Source organism: Eulemur rufifrons, chromosome 8, assembly GCF_041146395.1.
Source record: "Eulemur rufifrons isolate Redbay chromosome 8, OSU_ERuf_1, whole genome shotgun sequence".
NCBI classification, from domain to species: Eukaryota; Metazoa; Chordata; class Mammalia; order Primates; family Lemuridae; genus Eulemur; species Eulemur rufifrons.
The window spans coordinates 10,263,221-10,289,920 of record NC_090990.1 but is presented as its reverse complement, the minus strand read 5'-3'; the positions used below and the strand labels follow the sequence as shown (position 1 = coordinate 10,289,920).

The 26,700-nt window shown below is 44.5% G+C and overlaps 1 protein-coding gene across 2 annotated transcripts; it reads left to right on the top strand.

Moving 5' to 3' along the window:
• The first annotated feature begins 868 nt into the window (after positions 1–868).
• Positions 869–26,127, top strand: SDHB (succinate dehydrogenase complex iron sulfur subunit B). Of its 2 annotated transcripts, none has more exons than XM_069479407.1 (8): positions 869–1,038; positions 8,192–8,319; positions 12,726–12,811; positions 16,159–16,241; positions 17,079–17,195; positions 20,823–20,924; positions 22,504–22,626; positions 25,899–26,127. In XM_069479407.1, the coding sequence occupies exons 1-8, from the start codon at positions 967–969 to the stop codon at positions 25,974–25,976; spliced, it is 789 nt and encodes a 262-aa protein (XP_069335508.1). In that variant the 5' UTR covers positions 869–966; the 3' UTR covers positions 25,977–26,127. The 2 variants fall into 2 exon arrangements, with proteins under 2 accessions (XP_069335508.1, XP_069335506.1); XM_069479405.1 differs by having other exon boundaries at positions 872–1,038; positions 16,159–16,295.
• Positions 26,128–26,700: the final 573 nt, after the last annotated feature.

Below are 26,700 nucleotides of genomic sequence, written 5' to 3'. Positions count from 1 at the left end.
TTAGACACCTGGGGTGACTGAAAAGACCAAGTGACTTGGAGGACCTAGGCCCTGTCTGCCCAAAGTAATCAAGTCCCCAGGAGAGGCAAGCCCTGAGCGGGTCCATGGAGGGCGCTGGAAAAGCAGCTAAGAGGATGGAAACAAAAAACAAAACAAGCTGCCCTCACAGGACTGTTGTGGGGACTAAGTGAGACTTTGGAGCATAATATTTGGTGCAGAGTAGAAACAGTTTCTGAGGCTAAATGGCAAAGGAAGCCACCAAGGACTGGGTGCCCTTCTCTGTGCAACCTCGTTTTACAGAGCAGAGCTGGCTGCATTTACTTAATCTCCACCATTAGAGAGCAAATTCACTGCCTGGCTGCTCACTCCCTGTGACATCCCAGCGCCTGGCGCCTGCCACGTGGTAGGTACTCCATCCATATTTGTGAATGAATGAATGAACGAGTGAATGACACCTTTGCCAGTTTTCTTTGAAATCACCTCAGTTCATTCACCAACAGTTACGATTTGCCCAGGACTCTCAGTGCTAAAACCTGGACAGTCTCGGGCAAACTGCACTGTATGTGGGAGAAATGTCTAACAGAAGCCACTAAACGTCAGAGACGAGTGATAAGACTGACGAATTTTAAGGAAGAAAGGGGTTAAAATCGGGGCAGGGATTCGGCTGGAGGTTCCGCCCCTTCTTCGTTTAGCCCCACCCCTTTTAGGCCGCCCTCCCCCTCAGACTCCTCCCCCTTTGGGAAGGTCACCTTAGAAACGCGAGAGGCCAAATGGGCATGCGCCGCGTTGACAGCTACTGCGCACGCTCGCTTTGGCTTGCTCTGCGTTCCCTTCTGCCGCCCGGAAAACCGGAAGCGGCCCCCCACTCGGTGGCTCCTACGCGGCTAGAAGGTCCGCGGTGTTAGACGGGACGCCGGCGGAGCGCGACCTCAGGGTTAAGGGGTGGGGCTGACGTCAGGTGCCAAGATGGCGGCGGTGATCGGACTCTCCTTGAGGCGCCGGTTTCCGGCTACAACCCTTGGCGGAGCCTGCCTACAGGTAAGACCCGGAGCCGAGGGGAGAGAAGAGGCAGGAAAGTCACGGAGACTGCCTAGAGCTCAGGGGACCGCGGAAAGGCTGAGGGAGCAGTGGGCATGGCCTCAGGGAGAGGGAAGATCTCCTCCCATCTGCGTAGTGCTTGAGTTTGCCTTGGAGCATCCCTGTCCGTTATCCGTCTGCGCCTCGCAGCAGCCTGTTAGTTAGTCAGGACGGAGGCAATTTTTTAGGGATAAGAGAAAAAAAGAAGTTCAAAGAAGGGACTTGAATTCCTCAAGGTCAGATGGCAAGCGAATGACTGTTTGAACAAGAATTCGAATCCACACTTTGGCGCCCCGAACCCTTTTTCTGCCACCAGTCTATCGCCTCTGCGGAAAAGAGAGACCTGTGTGGTGTGAGGGATGGGAACTGGAAGCAATGTCACTCCTCCGGGGTTCGAGGTCCAAGGTTAAGGACTCAGTGAAGAGGGACCGGACCGGGATTGGACGTGTAAGGAAAGGACTTGTGAATTGTTGGGGACAGGGCAAGGAAAGGGAGAGATGGAGGGAATGCACCCAGCCCGCTGAAGGGTCCGGACTTCGGGGCTGCAGGAAAGACTGGGTCTCTTAAAGCAGCGTCACTCACAGTTTCACTAATAACTTCTCGGTGTTCCTGACCGTAAGGGCGCATAATAATGCCGACCTCACAGAGTTGGCATGGGTACAGAGCTTGGCGCTGTTCTTGTTTATACTATTCAACGTGCAGGGATAGATTTTCCCGCGCCCCTAGTGTCATGGGAGAGACTACACACTTATATCTACATTCTAAATGGGAACATTTGTAAGGGGAAGGGAAACTGCCATTGCATGCTTAAGGGACTAAGGATTTACAAATCCTTTTCAGTCTGTTTCCTCTTGTTGGCTTTTCAACAACCTTTTTAAGGTGAGCAAGCAGAACCCCCTCTTGCACTTACATAAGGATATCTCTCTGTACCTGCTGTGGCTGCATAACACAGTACATATTGCCAATGCTCTAATCCTAGCTGTCGCCAACATGCTATATGTCAAGTTGGACAAGTCATCCACTCTCTCTGCATCAGTCTTTCTGCAAAGGAAAGATAGAGGAAGAGGCCAGCTTACCAGAGACTCAAGCCAATGTCCTCTGAGCATTAAATTGGTGATTGATAGTGACCTTGTTTACCAGTTCCTTTTATAGTTGCTGAGCAAACAGTTAAGTTGTGACAGCCCCACCAATGAGAGTGAGTTCTAAAGGTTAGGCCCCTCTTGCACGAATGAATTGTAGAAAAGGCCAGTTTCATAGGTCAATGCTGGCAGGGCCTTTGCAGGACCTCCTGAGGGCAACAGAAACAGAAGACCCCCCACCCCCTTGTGGGAATGTACATTTATACCCACAAAAGCCATCTCAAAAGAATCCAATAATGAGCTTAGTGTGTTACCTGTGGGTAATATTCAGGTTCGGGTTCTGAATTCCTTTTACGCATATAGTCTGCACCACTGAGCCACAGTTCTGCCTTTAAGTGTTTAACTGTAATATATTAACTGTTGTTTGTGTTGCTTTATATCTTCATCTAGACTCTGAACTCAGGGCAAGATCTGCCTGCTTAGAATTGTACACCTCATTGCTCCAATTGCTGGCAGGGCGAGGATACCTAACTGTGAATCAGAATAATATAATGCGAAGACTGATAATGTTGCCAGTATTGAAGTGCAGAATTGTTTTCTGGGCTATGCTAGGCACTTGACCCTCTATTTATTTTAAGAAGTAGATATGAATACAAGCTGCCCCTTTACAGAGGAGGAAATAGAATCAGAGAGGATAAGTAATTTGCTTAAGAACACGCAGCTAGTAAGTGACAGAGCTTGGATTTAAATCAGTGCCAATTCACACATTTAAGAAACAAGCCTGCACCTTCTGTTTTCCTCAGGCTTATTTTCATACACAGCTTGTTGTCTTCCTTCTCTTCATTTCCCTGCCTTCCTCTCCTGCCCAAATCTCTATCGGCTCTATCTAGCTCCCAGCCTGCTCCCTAAGGAAGCCTTCCTAGAGGAACAGCAACTAGCCATGGGCATCATCCAGAACTCGCCCTTCTCCTCAGTCCAGTTCAGTCCAGTTGTTGATTACCTTGCTTAAATTATAAACTGTGATGTTACTCTTATCCAAATTTTCTTAGAATCTGCTCTCTGTCTTGAATACTCATCAGTCTTGTAGATTAAGGTAGTAATGCTTTTGTAGGGCTCTATTCCATTGTGGATTTGTGGTATAAATTGCTGGACCTAAGTAGCAAGAGAAAAAGATCACATAGTCTGATTGTATGTTTAGAGTAACAACTTCTGTTGTTCCTTGAATCTGTTTGGGAAAAGGAATTATCTTTTTGTGCTATTCTGTTTTGTATTTGCATTTTCACTACTGGTACAGTAGCTAAAATGTCGGGTTTTGGAATCAAATGACCTGTGTTTGAATCCTGGCTCTATCCTCATCTTTGAACAATAAAATAAACAATAAAATGTTTCTCATAGAGATGTCATAAAGATGAGAGATAATTCGGCCCATGCTAAGGGCTCAATGAGTGAAATCTGTGTAACAAATTCTTAAATTTTGCTATTCAGGGAATTTGTTGGTAGATCACAAGTATCATAATCCTGTGGATTAACTTGTACAGACTTAAAAATGAACAACTATAACCTTCTCTGGTCATTTCGATTTTAGTATCTTCTCTCTTCATTCTAGTAACCTCTCCCCCTTACCTCATCAGGTGTTATACAAAATAAGATTTTTAACTCAAAATGAATTTAAATTAGTTGTTTTGGGAAGAAAACATATGTTGAGATTTATTGATTTAAAAGATTAAGTTGTGGTACATCTTGAATTGCTGTTCTTTTTTTTGAGACAAAGTCTCCCTATGTTGCCCAGACTGTTCTCCAACTCCTGGGCTCAAGGAATCCTCTCACCTCAGCCTCCCGAATAGCTGGGACCACAGGCCTGCACCACCATGCCTGGCTTCTTTTTTTTTTTTTTTTTTTTTTTTCTGGCATTGATTTTATCTCACATCATGCATATGAAAAGACTTTTAAAATTATTCCTAAATCAGTGCTAGTACAAACCTAATCCCTTTTGGAAAGATACACATGAACAGGTCTCTTTGTAGAGTGGACATGAAACAGATTAGAAAGAGGTGTTGAAGGGAAGACCCATTGCAGGTAACCATAGTCGTCTCTGATAGGCCTTGTGGGAGTGAAACCCGGCTTGATAGAGCCTGGTGCCTGTTGTCCACTGACAATACTACTGAATCATGCTTTAGAACTAGGAGGTTATAGCTGAGAACTCCAGAGTCCAAGATTCTGTTTAAAGTTCAAGTCAGATGGTAAAAAACTTGAAGGAGTCATATTTTTAAAAGGCGTGTTGTCCCACTTCCCCTACTGCCTGCCTCAGGCACAGCAGCCACCCACTCCAGAAAGCAGTTTCAGTTTCTTAAAAAAGTAAACATGTGGCTACCATACAACCCAGCAGTTACACTCCTGGGCATTTATCCGGAGAAATGAAGACTTAAAATCCCACAGAAACTTGTCCACAAACATCCATAGCGGCTTTATTCATTGACTCCAAAAACTGGAGACAACCCCAACGTCCTTCAGTGGTTGCATGGTTAGACAAACTGTGGTACAGCGTGCCATGGAATGCTACTCAGCCATGAAAAGAAATGAACTATTGATGTACCGAGCCACTTGCATGGATGAAAAAAGCCAATCCCAAAAGGCTACATACTAGATGATTATATTAATATAGTGTTCTTGAAATGACAACATTAGAGAAATGGAGACTAGATTAGTGATGCTAGGGGTTAAGGAGTAGAGGAGGGAGGGTAGAAGTGGACGTGGCCATAAAGGGCACAAGTTAGGGGTCCTGTGGTGGCGGGAATGTCCTGTGTCCTGACTGGCATTGTCAGTATTTTGGTTGTGGTGGTGTGTTACAGCTTTACAAGATGTTCCCATCAGGGAGAGTAAAGAGTATGTGGGATCTCAGTTTTTGTTTTTGTTTTTTTAATTTGAGACAGTCTCACTCTGTCTTCGAGCTAGAGTGCAGTGGAGTGATCATAGCTCACTGCAGCCTCAAACTCCTGGGCTCAAATGATCCTGCCTCAGCCTCCTGAGTAGCTGGGACTACAGGCACGCACCACCACGCCCGGCTAATTTTTTCTATCTAGGATTACAGGTGTGAGCCACCATACCCAGCCTATTTCTTTTTTTTCTTTTTCTTTTTCTCTCTCTCTTTTTTTTTTTTTTTTTTTAAGAAACAGGGTCTTGCTTTGTCACCCAGACTAGAGTGCAGAGGCATCATCATAGCTCACTGTAATCTCAATCTCCTGGGCTCAAGCATTCTTCCTGCTTTGGCCTCCAAGGTACCTGGGACTACAGGCACGTGCCCTGCTAAGTTTTTTATTTTTTGTAGAGATGGCTTCTAGCTATGTTGCTCAGGCTGGTCTCAAACTCCTGGCCTCAAGCAATGCTCCCACCTCAGCCTCCCAAAGTGCTAGGATTACAGGCATAAGCCAATGCGCCCAGCCCCAGTATTATTTCTTATAAATGCATGTGAATTTACAATTATTTTGAAATAAAAAGGTTAATTTTTTCAAAAAGCAACAAACTGCAGATATATGCAGTAACATGTATGAATCTCAAAAGCATTATGTTGCATGAAAGAAGCTGGACACAAGACTGTATACCGTATGCTGCCATTTATATGAATTCTATAAAAGGCAGATCTGTAGCCATGGGAAGCTGGTCATTTACCAGGAGAGGGAGAGGGGACTGATGGTAAAGTGGCACAAGAGGCCTTTTGGATAGAAATGTTCTTTCGTAACTATGGTGGGGTTACACTGCTTTGTCAGAATTCATCACATTATACACTTAAAGCTAGTGATTTTTTTTTTTTTTTTTTTGCTGGTCAAGTGAAGTAACTAGTGAATTTTATTGTAATGAATTATACCTTAAATATTCTTAAAATGCCAAAAAAGATGGGGGCATTAAGCAAGCAAAGTCAGCTGGAGCTAATGGAGCTAGTGTATAGCTAATCCTTCCTCTTTTCACTTCCTCCAAAATACCAGAAGGTGGCGTTAGCCAACCGTCATTTTACAAAATGGGGTTTCTAGTGAAAAACATCCGTTTGTAGAAATGGCTTTTCTTTTGTTAACGATCTCAGCCAGCTTGGTGATAAGGTAAAACACAGCTTTTATCTTCATTTTCTTCTTTCATACTGATACCTGATATATATTCAGCTTCAGTTAATTTGGGGCACTTTTTACCAGCAAGTAATAAACACCATTGTACATTTTTGTGATTAGTCTATTAACCTTTGACGTTTTTGCTTTCTTTAACAGTTTATAAAAGAATTAGCAAGCCTGAACTGTAGTCTTAATATTTCTATATAAAAATTGAGGGTTCAATTTATAATTGCCATTTGGACTGACCAGATCCTCCCCTCTCCCTCCCCACAGTAGAAGCTCAGAAGGTCTTGATGTGTGATCTGTGCCTTGTTTCATCTTCTTAAACAGGAAAGGGCTTCGGGGACTATGGAGAGTGGTGGTGACAGCTTAGCTGCTGATTTAGCATTATGAGTAACTGCTATATATAGTGGGTTGTTTTTGTTTTGTTTGTTAATGGCCTTTTAAGGAACATTTAAATAAATCACATTTTTATGTTAGTCTACTGCTTAGCTTTTGCTCCTTTCTCCAATCTTTCCTAACTATGGATTGAACTGCTATATGCAAAGGTATGGACAGGGTCTGCTGGGAAATGTAAAATATAACCTGCTTCGTGGCCTAAAGGAGTTTCGGACAGAACGAGAAGACAGCACCAGTAAGAGCCCTAACAATATTCACAAATAAATAGGCCAGTACAGTGTTTAGAACCCTGGGTTCTAGAGTCAGGCAGACCTGGGTTCTAATCCCAGCTCCTCCACTCACCAGCTCTGTCATCGTTGGCCCATCATTGATCACTGAACTTCATTTTTCTCATCTTTAAAATGAATATTCAGGAGAGCAATTAATATAAAGGATTTAATACAGTGTCTAGCAATAATAAATAGCGGCTTTAAAAATAGATATCAGTTTAAATGTAAAACTTTTGGGGGGAACAGGAGCACCCTTTTTGCAAATGTGTTCTTATGTGTCGTAGTTGAAGGAAGGAGGGAAGTTGGAGGCCCACCCACTAAACCTGACCCACTTAACAGCAGCCCCTGAGGTGGCTCCAAGATTCCTTGGCCCACTGTGTGAAGCCTACTGGCAGAGAGTGTAAATTCTAGGGAGATGTGATAAATCGTTAAAGAGAACAGAACTTGGCTCTTTGTTAGTTCCCTAAATTTATATTGTGTTTAGATGAAGTACTTTTTATCTTGTTTTCTGTCCTAGTTTTAAAACACCAGCATCTTGTTTCGATAAAACTGCCATAGTTTTCTAACCACTTTCCCCACATCTATTCTGAAAATTCTCCCTTCATAACCACTGATATCCTTATAAAAAAAAAATTTTATTATGTCACTCCCCTGATTAATAATTTTCGTTAACTTCTTATTGCTCTTAGGATAAAATCAAAACTCAGCTCACAAGTCTTTCTTTTCTTCCTCACATCTACCGCTTTCCCATCCTTCCTCAAGCCACCTGCCTCCTACTGGACAGTGCTTAGATTCTGACGACTGCGCTGTGCTCCCCGCACCAGGCCTGTACCACCGCGTCCTCCTTCCCCTCAATCCCTCGTCATCAAGCCTCAGCTTGAGCAGCACTCGAGGGGGCCTTCTCTGACCCCTTCCACACGTTTAGTCTCTGCTGTATTTGTCCACAGCTCCTTGTACCTTCCCATCAGTATCACTCTTTACACTTTATTGTGAATATTTAATTTCACTCTTGTTCACTACAAAGTTCTGTGAAGATAAAGGTTTTGTCTGCTTTATTAAGTGCTGTATCACCAGCCCCTTGTACCATGTCTGGCATACGATAAGTGCTTTTGATATTTATTGGATGTCGGGTGACTGTACCTTTGCCAAGAAGATTATGTATCAGTAATCTGTGGGTTCATATCCAGTATTATATGTATTGTGCTAGCTAAATGGAGTTATTTTGCATTTTTAATGTTTTTTCCTTTTTATGAACTTTTTAAAATTTCAGTCCTGTAGAGGGGCCCAGACAGCTGCAGCCACAGCTCCCCGGATCAAGAAATTTGCCATCTATCGATGGGACCCAGACAAGGCTGGAGATAAACCTCGTATGCAGACTTATGAAATTGATCTGAATAAGTGAGTATCTCTGTGAAAGCCAGTTATTTGATAAAGGAAGGAGAGCTCTTGATTTGATTCAGGGGCATGCTTTTCATATGCTTAGGCTTAAAAATCTGAGATCATCCAATGGTCATAGAATCTGTTATCTGTTTTTATGAGACTGACGCGCTGCCTGCTGCGCTAAGAAGGCACCATTGTTATCTGTTTTTAAAACAAGTATGAAGTAGGTATCTGACTCAGAAAAATAATACTAAAAATAAATAACGTGCTAGACATGGTGGCTCATGCCTATAATCCCAGAGCTTTGGGAGGCTGAGGCAGGACGATTGCTTGAGGCCAAGAGATCAAGACCAGCCTGGGCAACATAGTGAGACCTCATCTCTACAAAAAAAAAAAATTTTTTTTTTTTAAATTAGCTGAGCATGGTAGTGCATGCCTGTAGTCCTAGCTACTCAGGAGGCAGAGGTGGGAAGATCACCTGAGCCTAGGAGTTCGAGGTTACAATGAGCTATGATCATGCCACTGTATTCCAACCTGGGTATCAGAGCAAGACCCTGTCTCTTTGTTAAAAAAAAAGAAAGAAAGAAAAGAAATTTTTTTAACCTTGAACTCCTGGGCTCAGGCAATCCTCCCACCTCAGCTTCCTGAGTAGCTGGGACTACAGGTATGCACCACTATGCCTAGTGTTTTGTTTGTTTTTTGTTTTGTTTGTTTGTTTTTGGTACAGACAGAATTGCACCATATTGCCCAGGCTGGTCTCAAACTCCTGGCCTCAAGCAATCCTTCTGCCTCAGCCTCCCAAAGCACTGACTGGGATTATAGGCATGAGCCACACCGTACCTAGCTGTGAAATTTCTTTTCTTCCCCAAATGAAAATATGACAGATTTCTAGAAATACTGGCAGAATTTACTTTATGCACAATATTTGAAGTCATTTAGCATATTGCTAATTTTAAAATGCTGAACGTTTGATTATATCTTTTACATCTGGACATATGTATTCTATAACAATGATAAGCGCCAGAAACTTGAATGGTGATAGGACAAGGAGGGCATGTGGTCAAAATATTAAAAATGATCTGGACCTGTGTGTTAGTTTTCTATTTCTAGTTGGAGCAAATTGCCACATACTTAGTGGCTTAAAACAACATAAATTGATTATGTTATAGCTGTGTATGTCAGAAGGCTGGTACAGGTCTCATCAGACTAAAATCAAGGTGTCAGCAGGCTACATTCCTTTCTGGAGACCAGGGGAATATCTTTTTTATTTATGTGGGCTGTTGGTGGAATTCATTTCCATATAGTTACAAGCCCAAGGTCCCTGCTTTCTTGCTGGCTGTAAGCTGAGGGCCATTCTGAGCTTCTAGAGGCTGCCTCATTCCTTGGCTTGTGGCTCCTCTTCTTCCATCTTCAAAACCTGCAACACCAGTTTGAGTCCTTCTTCACATGACATTTCTCAGAACCACTCTTCTTCCATCATCTTCCACTTTTAAGGAATTCCACAGGTAGCCAAGGGAAAAGAATCCAGTGAGTTAGGCTCTAGCCTCCCACTGCTCTTCCACCCCCTCCATGAAACCACAACTGTTCTCTGATCTGTTTTATTTATAAGTGAATGAATATTTTATTTGTTTTGAGCAAAAGCTTCCCTGACACCAAAAATTAAAAGTTTGAAAACCACTGATACGCTCAGTGCTTATTTTGACTTTGTCAACATATAAATGCTATTAATGAGATAGAATTAATGGATATAAACCTTCTTCTTCTTTTACTCAGCAACCAAAATCCTTAGCAAAATTCAAAGAAAAATAGAAATTAAATACATTTTCTGGCCATAATACAATAAAATGAACACATATTGAAAATATAAATAAAAAACACTAACTGCTTAGAAACTAAAAAGCAGTCTTCTAACTACCAGTTTAATCAGGAAAAAAATAAAATACATAGAAAATAAAGACATTGCAAATCAAAACTTAGAGAATGTGGCCAAAAACTGAAAGAGTTAAACTCATAACTATTTTTTGATGATAAAAAAAAATTTAAAGAATTAGCCAGGTATCATGGCACATGCCTGTTGTCCCAGCTACACAGGAGGCTGAGGCAGGAAGATCGCTTGAGCCCAGGAGTTTGAGGTTGCAGTGAGCTGTGATGATGCCACTGTACCCTAGCCAGGACCATAGAGTGAGATCCTGTCTCAAAAAAACAAAAAAAAAGTCAGTAAAGACAGATAATCTGAACAACATTATCAACCGCCTTGGCCTAATTAATGTTTTTGAAGCAACACACCAAACAGTGGCAGAATACACACCAAGTGCACATGGTACATTCACCAAGATACTGGCCTGTAAACTAATCTCGATGAATTTCAGGAGACTGAAATCTTACGGAGTGTATTTTCTGACCACAATGCAATAAATTTGAAAACAGAAAGAGTAAAATAATCCATGCATCAAAGCAGAAACCACAAGCGAAATTAGAAAATACATTGAACTAAATGATAATGAAAATACAGCATTTCACAATTTGCAGGGTGCACCTGGGACTGCTTAGAAATTTATAACTTCAAATGCCAGAGGCTTTAAAATCAGTGATCTAAGATCGCACCTGGAGAAGGTACAAAACCAAAGTAAGTATTAACAGAAGACAGGAAATAATAAAGAACAATGGTCAGTTGGGGGCAAAAGATCTTTGAAAACGTCAATAAAATTGGTAACTCCTAGGAAGACGAGTCAAAATAAGAGAGAAAATAGAATCCCAATATCAAGACAGAAAAGATACCAGTACAGATCATATGGATATTAAGAGTATTATGAATAATTTAATGGTGATAAATTGAACAGTTTGGATGAAAACATTAATTCCCTTTTTTTTTTTTTTTTTTTTTTGAGACAGAGTCTCGCTCTGTCACCCAGGCTAGAGTGCCGTGGCATCAGCCTAGCTCACAGCAACCTGAAGTTCCTGGGCTCAAGCGATCCTTCTGCCTCAGCCTCCCAAGTAGCTGGGACTACAGACATGTGCCATCACGCCCAGCTAATTTTTTTCTGTTTTTGGTAGAGACAGGGTCTCACTCTTGCTCATGCTGGTCTTAAACTCCTGACTTCAAGTGATCCTGCCACCTTGGCCTCCTAGAGTGCTAGGATTACAGGTGTGAGACACCATGCCCAGCCTAAATAAACTAATTTCTTCAGAAATATAACTGATATAAGATGAAATAGAAAATGTGAATAGCTCTATGTATATTGTAGATATTGAATGTATTATCCAGACCTTTCCACAAATAAAACTCCAGGCCCAGGTGACTTCACTGATGAACCATAGGACATGTTTAAGAAAGAGCTAACACCGGTATTACATATATTCTTTCAGAAAATAAGCCTGTGCTCCAGGTCCCAATCCCAGGGTGCTACCACTCTTAGCACCACATCACTGCCCCCACATGCCCAGGATGCTCACAGTGATTTGGATTAGAGGACTGGGGGTGATTGGATTTCTTTTATTGTGTATACTTGTGGTTCCCAACCCCTGGGCCGTGTACTGGTACCGGTCCATGTCCTCTTAGAACCAGGCTACACAGCAGGAGGTGAGCGGCTACAAGCCAGCAAAGCTTCATCTGTGTTTACAGCTCTCTCCATCATTTGCATCACGGCCTGAGCTCTGCCTCATAAGCAGTGGCATCAGATTCTCATAGGAGCTCAAACCCTACTGTTAACCGCGCATGCGAGGGAGCTAGGTTGCTCGCTCCTTATGAGAATCTAATGCCTGATGATCTGAGGTGGAGCTGAGGCAGTGATGCTGGGGAGCAGCTGCAAATACCGATTATCATTAGCAGAGAGGTTTGACTGCATAATAAATGTAATGCGCTTGAATCATCCTGAAACCATTCTCCCCCTCTCCCCACCGCCAGTCTATGGAAAAATTGTCTTCCATGAAACCGGTCCCTGGTGCTGAAAAGTTTGGGGACCGCTGCTCTATGCTACATTTTCTGTTATGGTTATGTGTTATTTGTTACTAACTAACCATTTAAAGATATTTATTATCTAGATCCTAAAAATAAAACTGGAATTTAAAATCAATTATTTGGGAAAACTTAGCAGAGAGTTTTAGAAGTAAAAAACAAAAACTGCCAGTGTATGGAAGTTGTTTCCTAACCTACATACTTCTCTACTACTTCTACTATTTTCCATTTCTGAGAAATGTATGTGCAATGTGGTCACCAAAATAGAACTGTGCACTACTTAAAATTTGTAAGAATGTGCAAAACTAAAACTGTGGGGGAAATTCTGAATGTGACTTGAGAAGGCCAAATGGATAAGAGGAGCAGCTGATATATCCAGGTGTCTCAGATCCTGTTATAATAAAATGTAGGGAGGTTGAGCTTTATATAAATACAACTGGTTTTTTTTTTTTTCTTTTTTCTTTGTCAGGTGTGGCCCTATGGTTTTGGATGCTTTAATCAAGATTAAGAATGAAATTGATTCTACCTTGACTTTCCGAAGGTCATGCAGAGAAGGTGAGCCTTTCATTCCTGTTAGACCCCAGACACTTATGTTCTAGTTCTCAAAAGAGGCTTGGGCTGGCCAAAACTGATGGAGACATCGCGGAGAACAGCTGCAGCTCTCTGCTGGTTGACCTTGCTGTGCTTAACAGTTCCTTTTCTTGGGTAAATGTGTCTGAAATTCAAACCATGGTGCAAGTTCTGGTTTCTGAGTCTACTTCCTTTTGGGAGTTTTCTGTCAAGTGATTACTGCCTCTGGTAGTCCTGCGAGCCACTGCAGGGACTGCTTCACGGATATGCTGACTGCAGGTCAGTGCTACTCGGCTCATTGTTAGAGGGGCAGTAGAGAGCTTCTAGCTGACACTGCACACCACACTTGTCCACAGGGGAGATGTGTGTGTCTCCCTTTGGCTCCCAGCATGACATGTGTGTAGTAGCTGTGTTCAAGGTTGGTTTGAACAGCATCTCCCTGTGGTTACTTGTGCTGCTGGTGCCACTTGAGCTGATTTGAGGCAGAGTACAAACCAACATTGTCTACTTGAATAGCTATGTGTTTATTTTACCCATTAGAAAAATGTAATTGCTAATGGCCGGGCGAGGTGGCTCACGCCTATAATCCTAGCACTCTGGGAGGCCGAGGTGGGTGGATCGCTCGAGGTCAGGAGTTCGAGACCAGCCTGAGCAAGAGCGAGACCCCGTCTCTACTAAAAATAGAAAGAAATTATCTGGCCAACTAAAATATATATATAGAAAAAAAATTAGCCGGGCGTGGTGGCGCATGCCTGTAGTCCCAGCTACTGGGGAGGCTGAGGCAGTAGGATCGCTTAAGCCCAGGAGTTTGAGGTTACTGTGAGCTACGCTGATGCCACAGCACTCACTCTAGCCCAGGCAACAAAGCAAGACTCTGTCTCAAAAAAAAAAAAAAAGAAAGAAAGAAAAAAGAAAAATATAATTGCTAATGATGGTATAACAAGGATATAAATGGTTTCTTAATATGAATTTATTGATTTCAAGAAAACCCAAGTGATCGTCAGATCTGGCAAATGCATGAGGTGCCACGAAGACAGATTGGCCCTGATGGCCACGGAGCTGGACTGTGCGCCAGGCTCTGTTCTTGTACTTTATGTGAGGTAGATAGGTCCTATTATCTACCTTCAATGTACAGATGAGGAAACTGAGGCCCAGGGAAGTTAAGGGACTTCCGCAAATACACATAGATAGTTGGGAGCCAAGAGTCAGTCAAAGCTGTTGGGCTCCAGAACTGCACTCTCAGGTGCTGACTGGGCTTGGAAAACCCGAGATGAAACAAAAACAGAGGGTAGCCTGGTTCTCCGAGGACCCTGAGCTTTCTTCCTAATACAACCTTCCAAAAAAGAAAAAGCCAGTATAGCTATTAGCCCATCGCTTTCTATTTTTGTTCTGCTATACATCTCAAGCATTTAAAGTCCTGCTTCTAAAACATCTGTTTTGATTCAGCTAATCTTAGTGTGGCCAATGCTGACAGGTACTATGAGAGTGCGGCTGGGTCCTGCTGTTCAGGGAACATTCTGCTGCATTAAACACCAGCCTTTCCCACGTGAGCCCTGGCAACATAGGAAATGGAGGTGCTTTGCAGTGACCTTCCCGGGTAGGACTCTTTCAAAGCCAAGAACATAACTAAAATATATGAGGCAGAATTGTATTAAATTGCCACTCCTTTTTATTCCCATATTTATTTAAAGAATTCCCAGGGGACCTTTTTAAGAGAAAGTTTATTGTATTTGGTTTTTAAATCTCATGCCATTTCTTATAAAAGCAAACTGCTCTGGTTGGATGCCAGGTATACATAAATGTTTTGATAAATATTAAGTCTCTTAGGGAAATTTAGGAGTATTTGCTTAAGACAGATCTTTGTGTTCTCATACACTTACTAAGATTTACAGGCGAGGGAGAGTCTTACCGCCTTTTATAGTTTTACAAAAGTGATAACCCAGAGCAGCTTTCACTAGCAGGCACATTCCTCTGGCCTGATGATCTTCAGAAAGCAGCTTCAGAGAAGTAGTACCAGGGGTTTAGACTGCATAGTCATTTTTAAACTCTGAAATGCCTAGGAAATTTCCATACACAGGAAATAGGTCCAGGCTAAGAAAATTCTCATGTCAGCGTCCTGGGTCAGCACCTTTGCTTTGCTTTGCTTTGCTTTACTTTGCTTTACTTTGGTTTCACATTAGTTCATTCTTCCCTTCTTTGGAAAGTCCATGTGAGTCAGCTTGTGTGGATTTCATCACCCCGGGGTAACCACTATACTGCTTGTTTTGGGGAGACAATAGAATAAGAGGCCTATCTCTTGATAATCTATATCCAGGCCTCAACCTTAAGATGACCAAGACTTCTTTTTTTGTAGAGACAGGATCTTGCTCTGTCACCCAGGCTGGGGTGCAGTGGCCCCAATCATAGCTCACTATAACCTTGAACTCCTGGGCTCAAGTAATCCTCCTTTTGCAACCTCCCAAGTAGCTGGTGCTCACCACCATGCCTGGCTAATTTTTCTTATTTTTTGTAGAGACCGGTTCTTACTATGTTGCCCAGGCTGGCCTCAAACTCCTGGCCTTAAGCAATCTGCCTGCATAAGTCACCATGCCCACCCAAGACAATGTTAATTTGCTTTTATGAATTGTATCTGTTAGAATTTGAGTTCAGCCATTTAGCGGTGGCTTGTGCCTGTAATCCCAGGACTTTGGGAGGCCAAAGCAGGAGGATCACTTGAGCCCAGAAGTTTGAGACCAGCCTGGGTAGCAGACCGAGACCCCGTCTCTACAAAGAAAAAAATTTTAATTAGTTAGATGTGGTGTCATGTGTCTGCAGTCCCAGCTACTCAGGAGGCTGAATTGGCAGGATCACTGGAGCCCAGGAGTTAGAGGTTACAGTGAGCTATGATCATATCACGGCACTCCAGCCTGGGCATCAGAATGAAAAAAAATTAAAATTAAAAAAAAAAGAATTTGAGTTCAAATAGGAGTGGCTTTAAAACAATGGAGGCTGATTTTTGTCTCAAAATATGTGACACATGGAGCTTAGAACTGGCATGGGAATTCCATGGTACCAGCAGCACCCAGGCCCCTCTGGCCTCCTCCAGTGCCATCCTTGGCAGGGTTGCCACATGGTCACAAAATGGTTCTTGGAACTGTCGTTGCTATTAACAGATCCACATTCTGGGCAGGAAGAAGGAGGAAAAGAAGAAAAGGCAACAGGCAGCTGCCACAGGCATGTTCCATGTCAATGTTGCGCCTGGTATGGAGCAAGGAGGACCCAGAAGAAAGGATTTGGGTAGGGCTGACTCTGAATATGGGTGAAGATGTCTCAAGTGTGTGTGTCTTTCTCAGGTATCTGTGGCTCTTGTGCCATGAACATCAACGGAGGCAACACCCTAGCTTGTACCCGAAGGATTGACCCCAACATCAATAAAGTCTCAAAAATCTACCCTCTTCCACATATGTATGTGATAAAGGATCTTGTTCCTGTGAGTTTCTGCATCTCTCTCTCTTTTTTATTTTTTGCAGGAAGGTGGTGCATATGTGTGTCATACTATTATTCTTCAGGGCAGTATTTTTTCAAGTATTTAAAGTCCTTTTCTAGTCAGATGGTAGACAATTTGATGGGGCTGTCTCCCCTATATTATGCAAATGGAGGACCACAGTGTCACTGAGAGGGTTAGGAAAATCCCCGGATCTGGGACAGCGTGGCCTGAGTTTAATTAAAGAATTTGAATGGCGGAAGATAAACGCCCAGAAAATCCTCCAGCAGCTCATTTGGTGCGGGTTGTTTGGGAATAACAGGGCCCAGAATTTTAGAGTTGGAATACTCCCAAAAATGAAGACTTTGGCCATAACTACAAAGAAATCATGTGGAAAATACCAGTTAGGAAAGCAGTGGTTGTTTATGGAAGGCAGCTATGCTCACCACTATACCACCAGTGCGCCTGGTTGTTTATGAATTCTACTTTAGTTTCTGCCTCCCTGTATTTGACTACCTTTGCTGACTTGGTGTTTTCAAGGGCAGGTAGCGGGGAAAGGATTGTGGGTTGCAAAGTTTCCCAGATAGGTGAGGGAGAGATTTGCTAACCATGTGTAACTTTGTGACCACTTCTCCTTTTGTAATCTTTGCGTACAGTCATGCCAAAGGAAGAGTCTGGCTTCTGTCTGGCGTAGGGCAGAAAAGTAGGCAGTATCCAAGCAACCGGGGTAGATGAGAAACCTGAGGTGATGATAGAACCTGATCCGTTTCTTCTTCCTCTTAACCTCAGGATTTGAGCAACTTCTATGCACAGTACAAATCCATTGAACCTTACTTGAAGAAGAAGGATGAGTCCCAGGAAGGCAAGCAGCAGTACCTGCAGTCCATAGAAGATCGTGAGAAACTGGTCATTATTCCCTATTTATTGTCCTGGTGTGAGGAGTCCATTGCAGAGATGTTTTCCAGGAGCATGCTTGAGAGGAGGCACAGCCTGAGCTAATGCAGACCATTTCGTATATTCTGGAAAGGAGCTCTACCCAAGGGTTGGACACCCATCCTCTCAGGGCCGGGTGGGTAGTGTGAAGCCATGAAGGGCCCAGAGTAGACCAAGGAGCTGGAGCACCCATGCCCTGCCTCGAGGGGCAGATGGTGGCCATGTTGCCAGTTCAGCTTTTTCAAAAGAAACCAGTGTGTAAATTGCCCGGCCTTTAAAAGTTGGCAGCTACGTCCAAGCTATTCTCTCAGTTTGGGCAAAATAAAACACACGTGCTGGCCAGTTGCAAATGTTACTACCACCATCCTGCTTTACAGATGAAAGCTAAATGCTAATGGCAAGACTGGACCTAGAACCTTGATGTTCTTTCCTAACACCACACTTCTGGTTATTGGCGTGTGGGATTGCTACTGGCCTTCTCACTCTCTTGGAGTTGCTATTCCTGTATGCAGGCTATAAAATCGTAAAGTGGAAGCATCATTATTAAGTTTTCAGGCTCTTTCTTCTTCTACCCTACTTTTACCTCCTCTATGAAGTCTTCTCTGATTTGCACGCCCCCTCTCTGCACATTGGGGGGCAAGGGGGACCAAATGGAGATGGAGCCCCACACATGCCTATGTGGGGCCAAGCACGTGTGCTGTCTTGTGGTCACCACTTTGTACGTTCCTCCATACAGCATTTATCCTAAGAATCATTTATGTGCTTGTCCATTTAATGGACCAGGCTTACCTCAAAGGCAGGGGCAGTGTCTTATTCTCTTCTGGATTCCTAGACCCTGGCACATATTATTTTATCAATAAACAATAGTTGTGTGAATAAATAAATGAATTCTACCTTTTAGGATCTGGTGAATATTGAGCCTCCTCTCCTCTTCCCCATAAAATGTTAAGAAAGGAGAGTCTTTGACTGGGCATGCTGGCTCACAGCTGCAATGTCGGCGCTTTGGGAGGCCAAGGCAAGAGGATGGCTTGAGTCCAGGAGTTTGAGACCAGCCTGGGAAATACAGCAATATCCCATCTCTACCAAAAAAGTAGAAAAATTAGTCAGGTGCGTGGTATGCATCTGTAATCCCAGCTACTTTGGAGGCTAAGGTGGGACGATCACTTGAGCCTAGAAGTTTGAGGCTGCAGTGAGCTATGATCACACCACTGCACTCCAGCCTGGGCGACAGAGTGAGACCCTGTCTCTAAAAAAAAAGAAAAAGAAAGAGTCCTAGTGAGTCTGCCTTGTCTGTCTCCATCACAGTGATGAGGGTCAGTACAGTAATGTTATGACTCAAAGTAAGCCTCTGACTACTCTTTAGAGTTTCTTGTTCACGGGATGTAGCTCTGCCCCTCTGTTTCTAACTCCCAGAGAATCTTAACGCAGCTCAGAGTCCAGGTTGGAACCAGCCACTCTGGCTCAGCTAGTCATTTCGCATTCTCAGGTTAGGCAAGTCCACAGCTAATAAACATGTCCTTGATGTGGTATTATTAGGGAATGAAGGGTTCCCCTCAATATGTTTTCTACATAGAGGCTGAGTATCCCTCAACTGAATGCTTGGGACTAGAAGTGTTTGAGACTTCAGATTTTTTCGGATTTTGGAATATTTGCATTATACTTACCAGTTAAACATCCAATATCCAAAATGCTCCAGTAAGCATTTCCTTTGAGCATCATGTGAGTGTTCAAAAAGTTTTAGATTTTAGAGCATTTCGAATTTCAGATTTTCCAATTTGGGATGCTCAACTTGTAATGCAAATTTACTCATTTAAATATTAAACATTTGTTTAGCATTTTTTGCTTCCTTAAATTAGTACGCTTAACTTAAATAATTGGAAAATACAAAGAATTATTTTTTTAATAATCTATAATTCCACCACCAAAAGATAACTTCTGTTAATATTTACAATCACCTTTGTCATTTATCTATTACATTTTTATGTAGCTGAGATCAAAATGTAAATATGCCTTTCTACCTTGCTTTTTTCAGTTATATTATTGTGAGCATCTTCTCCATGTTCTTAAAAATTCTTCATGAGGGCCGGGCGCAGTGGCTCACGCCTGTAATCCTAGCACTCTGGGAGGCCGAGGCGGGTGGATCGCTCAAGGTCAGGAGTTCAAGACCAGCTTGAGCAAGAGGAAGACCCCGTCTCTACTAAAAATAGAAAGAAATTAGCTGGACAACTAAAAAGATATAGAAAAAATTAGCCGGGCATGGTGGCACATGTCTGTAGTCCCAGCTACTGGGGAGGCTGAGGCAGAAGGATCACTTAAGCCCAGGAGTTTGAGGTTGCTGTGAGCTAGGCTGACGCCACGGCACCCTAGCCCAGGCAACAAAGTGAGACTCTGTCTCAAATAAAATAAAATTAAATTAAAAAAAAAAAAAATTCTTCATGAACATGAACTTACGCTTTGCTTTCTACAGCTTCAGGTGTGTTCACCATGCACTATTAAACCATCCCACTACTGTGGGAAAATACAGTTGTTTCTTATTTACTGTTGTAAATAAGGCTAGGTGACCATCTTTATCCTTCAAGCTCTACCTAAAAAATTATTATAAATTTATTGTTAACAGATTTTCCTATAAGTGCTTTAAAGAATAGGACTACTATGAAGGCGTGTAATCCCATGACCAGAAGCCTTCTAGACCTGTGTGGCACTTGACCTTCCCACCAGCCACCTGAACATGATGTAGACTGGGTTGAAGACCATGGTTCAGTCACGACCAACAGTTGTGTCTCCTATATTATCAGCTGTCACCTCATATGCCAGCGTGCCCCTTCTGTTTTGCTGCTTTCAGTCCATTCCTGTTGTTTCCAAACTCAGAACGTCCAGTTTATTAGAACTGGCTGGGCAGATCTGAGCCAGTGCAGCAGGTGTGAAAGAATAGGAGACCAGAGCCAACTGCAGGGGCCACATGCCGGCTGTGCTGTCTGCAGCCGTGTGTCCTTGGGCACGTGGCCTAACTAACCTCTCTGAGCCTCACTTCCCTGCCTGTGAGTGGGAGTAGCCAGTACTCACCGCACAGGACCGCTGTGACGATCAGATGAGGCAGAGCGCAGAGCATGGGAAGCACGTGCTCCTCAATCAGGATTGGCGATTTAGGGTGATATTGATGATCCCAGTGAAAATCTGAGGTCTCTTCTGCTGAGCCAAGGGCAATAGCTGTTGTAGACCACCAGGATACTTCAGCCCCCAGGGCCTTTGTAATTTCTCCCCTCTTGACGGCATTCCTGGTGGTAAGTTGCTTTTGGTTTTTGTTGCTGTTGATTTCTGTTTTAGATAAGTTGAGGGGTTATTGTTCATTAAAGGGTAAATGCATTGTACTTGGACTCAAGAACTCTGGGCTCTCATCCAGCAATGTTCACATTTCACTTACAAGATCTTTTTTGTGAATGATGAATCTCTGCAAACCAGCCTTTGGATTTTGCCAAGAAAATTTGCATTCAAGTAGGCACTTTGTGCACGTGCTGACCTCAGACATCACATTTAATTGGGTGGAGACGTGACAGCGTCTCTTCCTTCACATGCTCCTGACTCCCCTTTCTCCCCACACAGGATGGGCTCTACGAGTGCATTCTCTGCGCCTGCTGTAGCACCAGCTGCCCCAGCTACTGGTGGAACGGAGACAAATATTTGGGGCCTGCGGTTCTTATGCAGGTGAGGTGCTCCTCAATTGCTTTAGGAGAAATTGAAACTCAAGCATCGACAGTAGATTGTTGCGAGCCAGCCCTTCTGAGGGTCTGATTGGTTTCCTTCATTGGTTGCATTGTGCTCACTTGCTTTCAGTAAATCTGGGGCTTCATCTGCAACTTGCCTTTGTTTCAGGGTGGCGAGGGTCACCCTAAGGGGTGGTGGCATGCTTTTTAGCAAACCATGCCTTGCAGATATTTAAATCTGTTTTCTGTGCAGCAAACTGTTACTTGACCACTTGCCCACATCTGTCCGAGGCTCTCCATCTCCCTCTCACAAGGATTTGTATTGTGTGAGCAGGGGAGAAAGAAATGTCTTTGAGAGGCATCTACCCAGCGGTCGGGTTGGAAATTGTTTCCAGGCTAAGGAGGGCCTGGGTTTAGGGGTTGCTTAGAAGGAAAGTAGTATCACTGCAAAGAAAGTCACTGTCCACACCTGTAATCCTAGCACTCAAGGCAGAGGCGGGAGGAGGATCACTTGAGCTCAGGAGTTGGAGACCAGTCTGAGTAAGACCCTGCCTCTACAAAAAACAGAAAAAATTAGCCGGGTGTGGTGGTGCACAACTCTAGTCCTGGCTACTCAGGAGGCTGAGGCAGGAGGATCGCTTGAGCCCAGGAGTTGGAGGTTGCTGTGAGCTATGCTATAATGACACCACTGCACTCTACCCAGGGTGATAGAGTGAGACACTGTGTCAAAAAAAAAAAAACAAAGTTACTGTCTTTGTTGCCAGAAAGCTTGTGCTTTTTAGATTTGTGGTCAGTGCTTTTCACAGACTGCAAGCGACTCAAAAAACAACTTCTCATTTTCCCACAAAAAGAGAAGTTACTTCATTGTGTGACCACATGGCCAGTATCGAATCCCAGCCATGTAGAGATTGAATAATGAAGTACGCTCACCCTTGTCACTTGTACTAGATGATCCGAGCTGTTGGGAATCATAGGGGTCCTCTGAGTAATACTGCTAGAGCATGCCCAGGGATCATGGGGTCAGTCATTTACAGCCTGCTGATCCTGGGCTGCATGTTTGAATTGAAAGAATCAATCCGTTGGCCAGGTGTGGTGGCTCACGCCTGTAACCCTAACACTCTGGGAGGCCGAGGCGGGCGGATCGTTTGAGCTCAGGAGTTCAAGACCAGCCTGAGCAAGAGCGAGACCCCATCTCTACTAAAAAAATAGAAAGAAATTAGTTGGACAACTTAAAATATATAGAAAAAATTAGCCGGGCGTGGTGGCACATGCCTGTAGTCCTAGCTACTCAGGAGGCTGAGGCAGGAGGATTGCCTGAGCCCAGGAGTTCGAACTTGCTGTGAGCTAGGCTGACACCACGGCACTCTAGCGCGGACAACAGAGTAAGACTCTGTCTCAAAAAAAAAGAATCAGTTTACTCAAAGACATGGAGAGTCTAGCGCGGGTAGGTGCCGTGAAGACAGACAGAGTGCAGAGACGAGGCACCTAAGCTGAGTGAATCCCCTTCTGCACTCTGGAGCTCTGAGTGGGAGCAGAGCTGCTGAGGTGGGCAGCTCAGCTCATCAGCCTTGGGTCCCCAGGCCTACCGCTGGATGATTGACTCCAGAGACGACTTCACAGAGGAGCGCCTGGCCAAGCTGCAGGACCCGTTCTCTCTGTACCGCTGCCACACCATCATGAACTGCACAAGGACCTGTCCCAAGGTATGTGGAGCTGGTGGCCCTCAGCTCTCCCTAAGAACCGACATGCCAGAAGTGGCATGTGCAAACCTGATCATTTGCCATGGGAAGGGGACAGAGTCTGCCTGTCATCTCAGTGTGAGCCTGGGAGCTAGTCTGGCTCTTGGTTGTAAGGAACAGATTCAGGAGCAGACTCTACTTGGAGGGTACACAGGGACATTGAGGGAGTTAAGGATGTCACAGGAATCCATGAGCAGGTACCTGCATTCAGCCTGACTTCATAGGAACCAAAAAGCAAAAGCCATCAGGTCATAGGTGGCTGGGGGGACTAGATTTCCTCTCCGTCTCTGTCTTGTGATATCGACCACTAATCTGCTCTGCTGTCTAGCAACCAGCCCTTCTTTCTCTGCTCTGTGGAGCTGGGAGCTTCTCTCTGACTCAGAGCTCCAGCTGTCCTAGCTTTCACTCCCTTTTCCTGCTCACACTCGCTGCTGCCTTTGGCTCACCCTGGCCTGGAATCTGCCTCCCAACACACCTCCAGCTTCAGCCACCGTTGTCTGCTCTCACCCTCTCAGCTCACATTCCCGAGAGGACGTTGTTGCATCGTTCCAACTCGGCTTCCCACGCCAGCACATCAGAGGTCATGGCTGGCTGCAGACTGGCTGCCCTTTGGTTGGGTGCTGTCTCGGTCGGTTTTGTGTTGCTACTGCAGAGTACCACAGACTGGGTAATTTCTAAAGAAAAGAAGTTTATTTGGTTCACAGTTCTGGAGGCTGGGAAATCCAAGAGCATGACGCCAGCATCTGGCCTTGGCCATCGTGCTGTCATCCCATGGCAGAAGGGCAAGAGAGGGAAAGGGCAAGAGGAAGAGGAGCCCACACTTACCCTTATGTCGGGAACTCACTCCCTCGTAACTTAGTCACCTCTTAAAGGTCCCACCTCTCAGTGCTATTGCATTGGGGATTAGGTTTTCAACACATGGACTTTGGAGGAAACATTCAAACCGTAGCAGGTGCCAGCCTTGCCCAGTGGGCAGGGAAGAGCCAGGGCGTGTGGTTCAGAACATGGCTGCTCTTTGCACAGAGACCATGGGCAGAGTGATTTCACTTAACTGGTACAGTGAGTCAGTGGGCAGCAAGATGGAAAACTCTAGATTAACCAGTTAGCAGTGAAAATATATATTTATATATAGCATGTGTTTGAAAACATGAAATCCAAGCTGGATAATTCACTTATTTTTGGCCCAGAAACCCGCTGTGTTTGCAGGGGCCCCGCCCTCTGCTGCAGGTTTTCCCACCTGGTACCAGCATCAGGATAGGCCATGGGGCCTGGTCGGGGAGCACATGGGCTCCAACACCCCTTTGCTTGGGCTTCCATCCGGGCTCTGCCCCAATGAACTCTGACCTCTGAGGCAAGTTATGCCACAGAAGTGCTTGGAACCATGCCCGCCATACAGTAAGCACAATAAATGTCACCTGTTATTTAAAAAAAAAACATGGGTACTGAGCCTGTTTGAGTCAGAGACAGCATCTCCAGCCATGGGGCCTGGCTTGTGTGTTTCTTCAGAAGCTCTGCAGGTGACTGGGGTGCATTCCTGGTCACAAACCTGTGCCTTGGCCGGGCGCAGTGGCTCACGCCGGTAATCCTAGCACTCTGGGAGGCCGAGGTGGGCGGATTGTTTGAGCTCAGGAGTTCGAGACCAGCCTGAGCAAGAGCGAGACCCCATCTCTACTAAAAATAGAAAGAAATTATATGTACAGCTAAAAATATATATAGAAAAAATTAGCCGGGCATGGTGGCGCATGCCTGTAGTCCCAGCTACTCGGGAGGCTGAGACAGGAGGATCGCTTGAGCTCAGGAGTTTGAGGTTGCCGTGAGCTAGGCTAACGCCACGGCACTCACTCTAGCCTGGGCAACAGAGTGAGACTCTGTCTCAAAAAAAAAAAAACCTGTGCCTTGAGGGGGCAGCAAACAGCACAGATCACCAAGAATAGGTTCTCTGTGCCTCACCCTGGACTTTGGGGCTGTGAGACTTAGACGTAGGCCCAATCTGCCCAATCTTGAGTGCAACCCCATTGTTGTGCAGATGAGGAAGCCAAGCCCGAGGTGGGGGGTAGGAGGAGAGTAACTTGCCCAAGGTCACTATCGGGTCGGTGGCATGTCTGGCCTAGAAGTAGGCACCTGCTTCCTGTCCCAGGGCTCGCTCTTCCCGCACGGATTGGGCACACTCCTGCGTACTGACCTCCTACAAGTCTGAACACCCTTAGTGACCTTGCGGAGACAGGAAATACTCACGTGTTCCAGATTTGGAAGGACATACCACGCTCCCCCAGCCATCTCCCTGGAAACAGTGATGTTATCAGATTCTTGGGTGACGTTCCAGAGGTATTTTATGCTACACACAAATGCATGTGTTCTTTGCCACCTTTTGCACGTGACACTCGTCTGTACTTTTTTCACCTGGTATGTTCTGGAGATTATTCCACGTTAGGATGCAAAGAGTGTCTTCTTCCTCCATTTCTCTTTTTCTCTCATGATCTCCTTTCTTTCCTTTTTTTTTTCTTCTTTCCATAACACCACTTTTTTCAGAGTTAGAGTTATCCTTCTAAAGTGAGGGGACCCTTCGACAACCTCAGATAAGTCCTTGTCTAATTTTTCCAAATACCTCTTTGTCAACCTCCTACTTCTATAAAGCTGACATTCAGTGTTACAGCTGCAGGGCCAAACTGCAGCTGATACCGGCGCTGTTGGCCAGTCAGACTCGCAGTGGCGTTTATGAAGGGTTAACAGGGAGGGTCGTTTCTTCCACACACCTGTGAGAGTTTGTACATGCTGACTTCTGCGCTGATGATTTGATAATAATGTACTGATTTAGATCTGGCTGATTTTGACATTGGCCTGTAGTCACAGAAAAAACACCATCCCAGACATCTTTGAGCAGTCAGAGGACGTGGCTCTGCCCTGGGCCCGTTTGCCTGCTGAGACAGCCACGCCAGGAGTCCAAAGCGGCAGAGCTCTCTCCGGAGACAGCTGACCAGTTTAACTGACTGAAAGCAGAGACAGAAGGGAGCTCTCAGCCCTGGCCCTTTTGGTTTTTTGTCGGGTTTTACAGGGGAGCGGGGTGTTTGGGTTTTGTTTTTTAAAGCCAGTCAAATTTAGCGTGGTTTTAAGGAACTTGGTTTGCATTCAGCTTGCTTTGACGCTGAACCAGCTGGGGAAGGTGTTTCACCCAAGGTTTCGTGGTTTTCCCATTCGGTTTCAGTTATCATTTGCTATTGATTTTCTCTTTCTTCAAGGGTCTGAATCCAGGGAAAGCTATTGCTGAGATCAAGAAAATGATGGTAACCTATAAGGAAAAGAAGGCTGCAGCTTAGCTGTTTCTATGCTGAACGTGACCTGGACCCAGCTCAGAGCTGAACTTAATTTATATCTAATTTGAGTTCTTTAAAGGTCCTGATTTTCCTTGAATACAGCATGTATAATAAAAATTTTAAGAAATAAATAAATGTTATTCTACTTTATTAATAAAAATCGAGACCATTTCTTTTACTTGCTACAAGGGAATGTGATAGTGCAGAAGGAGTCCCTTGTCCTTGAAGAGACGGACAGAGCTCCAGAGGTGAGCCCTGGGGTGAGGGGGACACATGGAATTGGTGTCCAGTGGGGCCTGGGGCTTGTTCCCAGCTTTGCCACTCACCAGCTGGACAACCTTGGACAGGTTCCTTCGCCCCTTGCTACTCCTTTTGCCCATCTGCAAAATGGGCCCCATAATTGTGCCTGCTCCTCCCGTCTGGTGTGAGGATGCCTGGCACTTACTCTGAGTGCTCAGTTAGTGCTCTACAGCTTCCCGGTTTCCATAGTTTTCAATGTTAGAATTACTGACAACCAGATCTTGGTGAGTCTTCTGATATGCCAGTGAGGCAAAGCTTGTGGTTCCGCCAGCACAGAGCATGACCCATCAGCTGTGAACTCCAGCTAGCTCCACAGATGACCTCAAGACACCTCCCTGCAGACATTAACTCCCCACCACCAGGGCCTTGGCCCTGAGGCTTACGACAGAAGGAGTAACACTCACTGAACAAACAAAGCCCCCAAGTC

Coding starts and splice junctions, on each gene's coding strand:
- SDHB (XM_069479405.1), top strand. CDS start 967: ATGGCGGCGGTGATCGGACTCTCCTTGAGGCGCCGGTTTCCGGCTACA. Junction 20,925..22,503: donor GGCCTGCGGTTCTTATGCAG/GTGAGGTGCTCC, acceptor TTGGGTCCCCAG/GCCTACCGCTGGATGATTGA. Junction 22,627..25,898: donor GCACAAGGACCTGTCCCAAG/GTATGTGGAGCT, acceptor TCTTTCTTCAAG/GGTCTGAATCCAGGGAAAGC.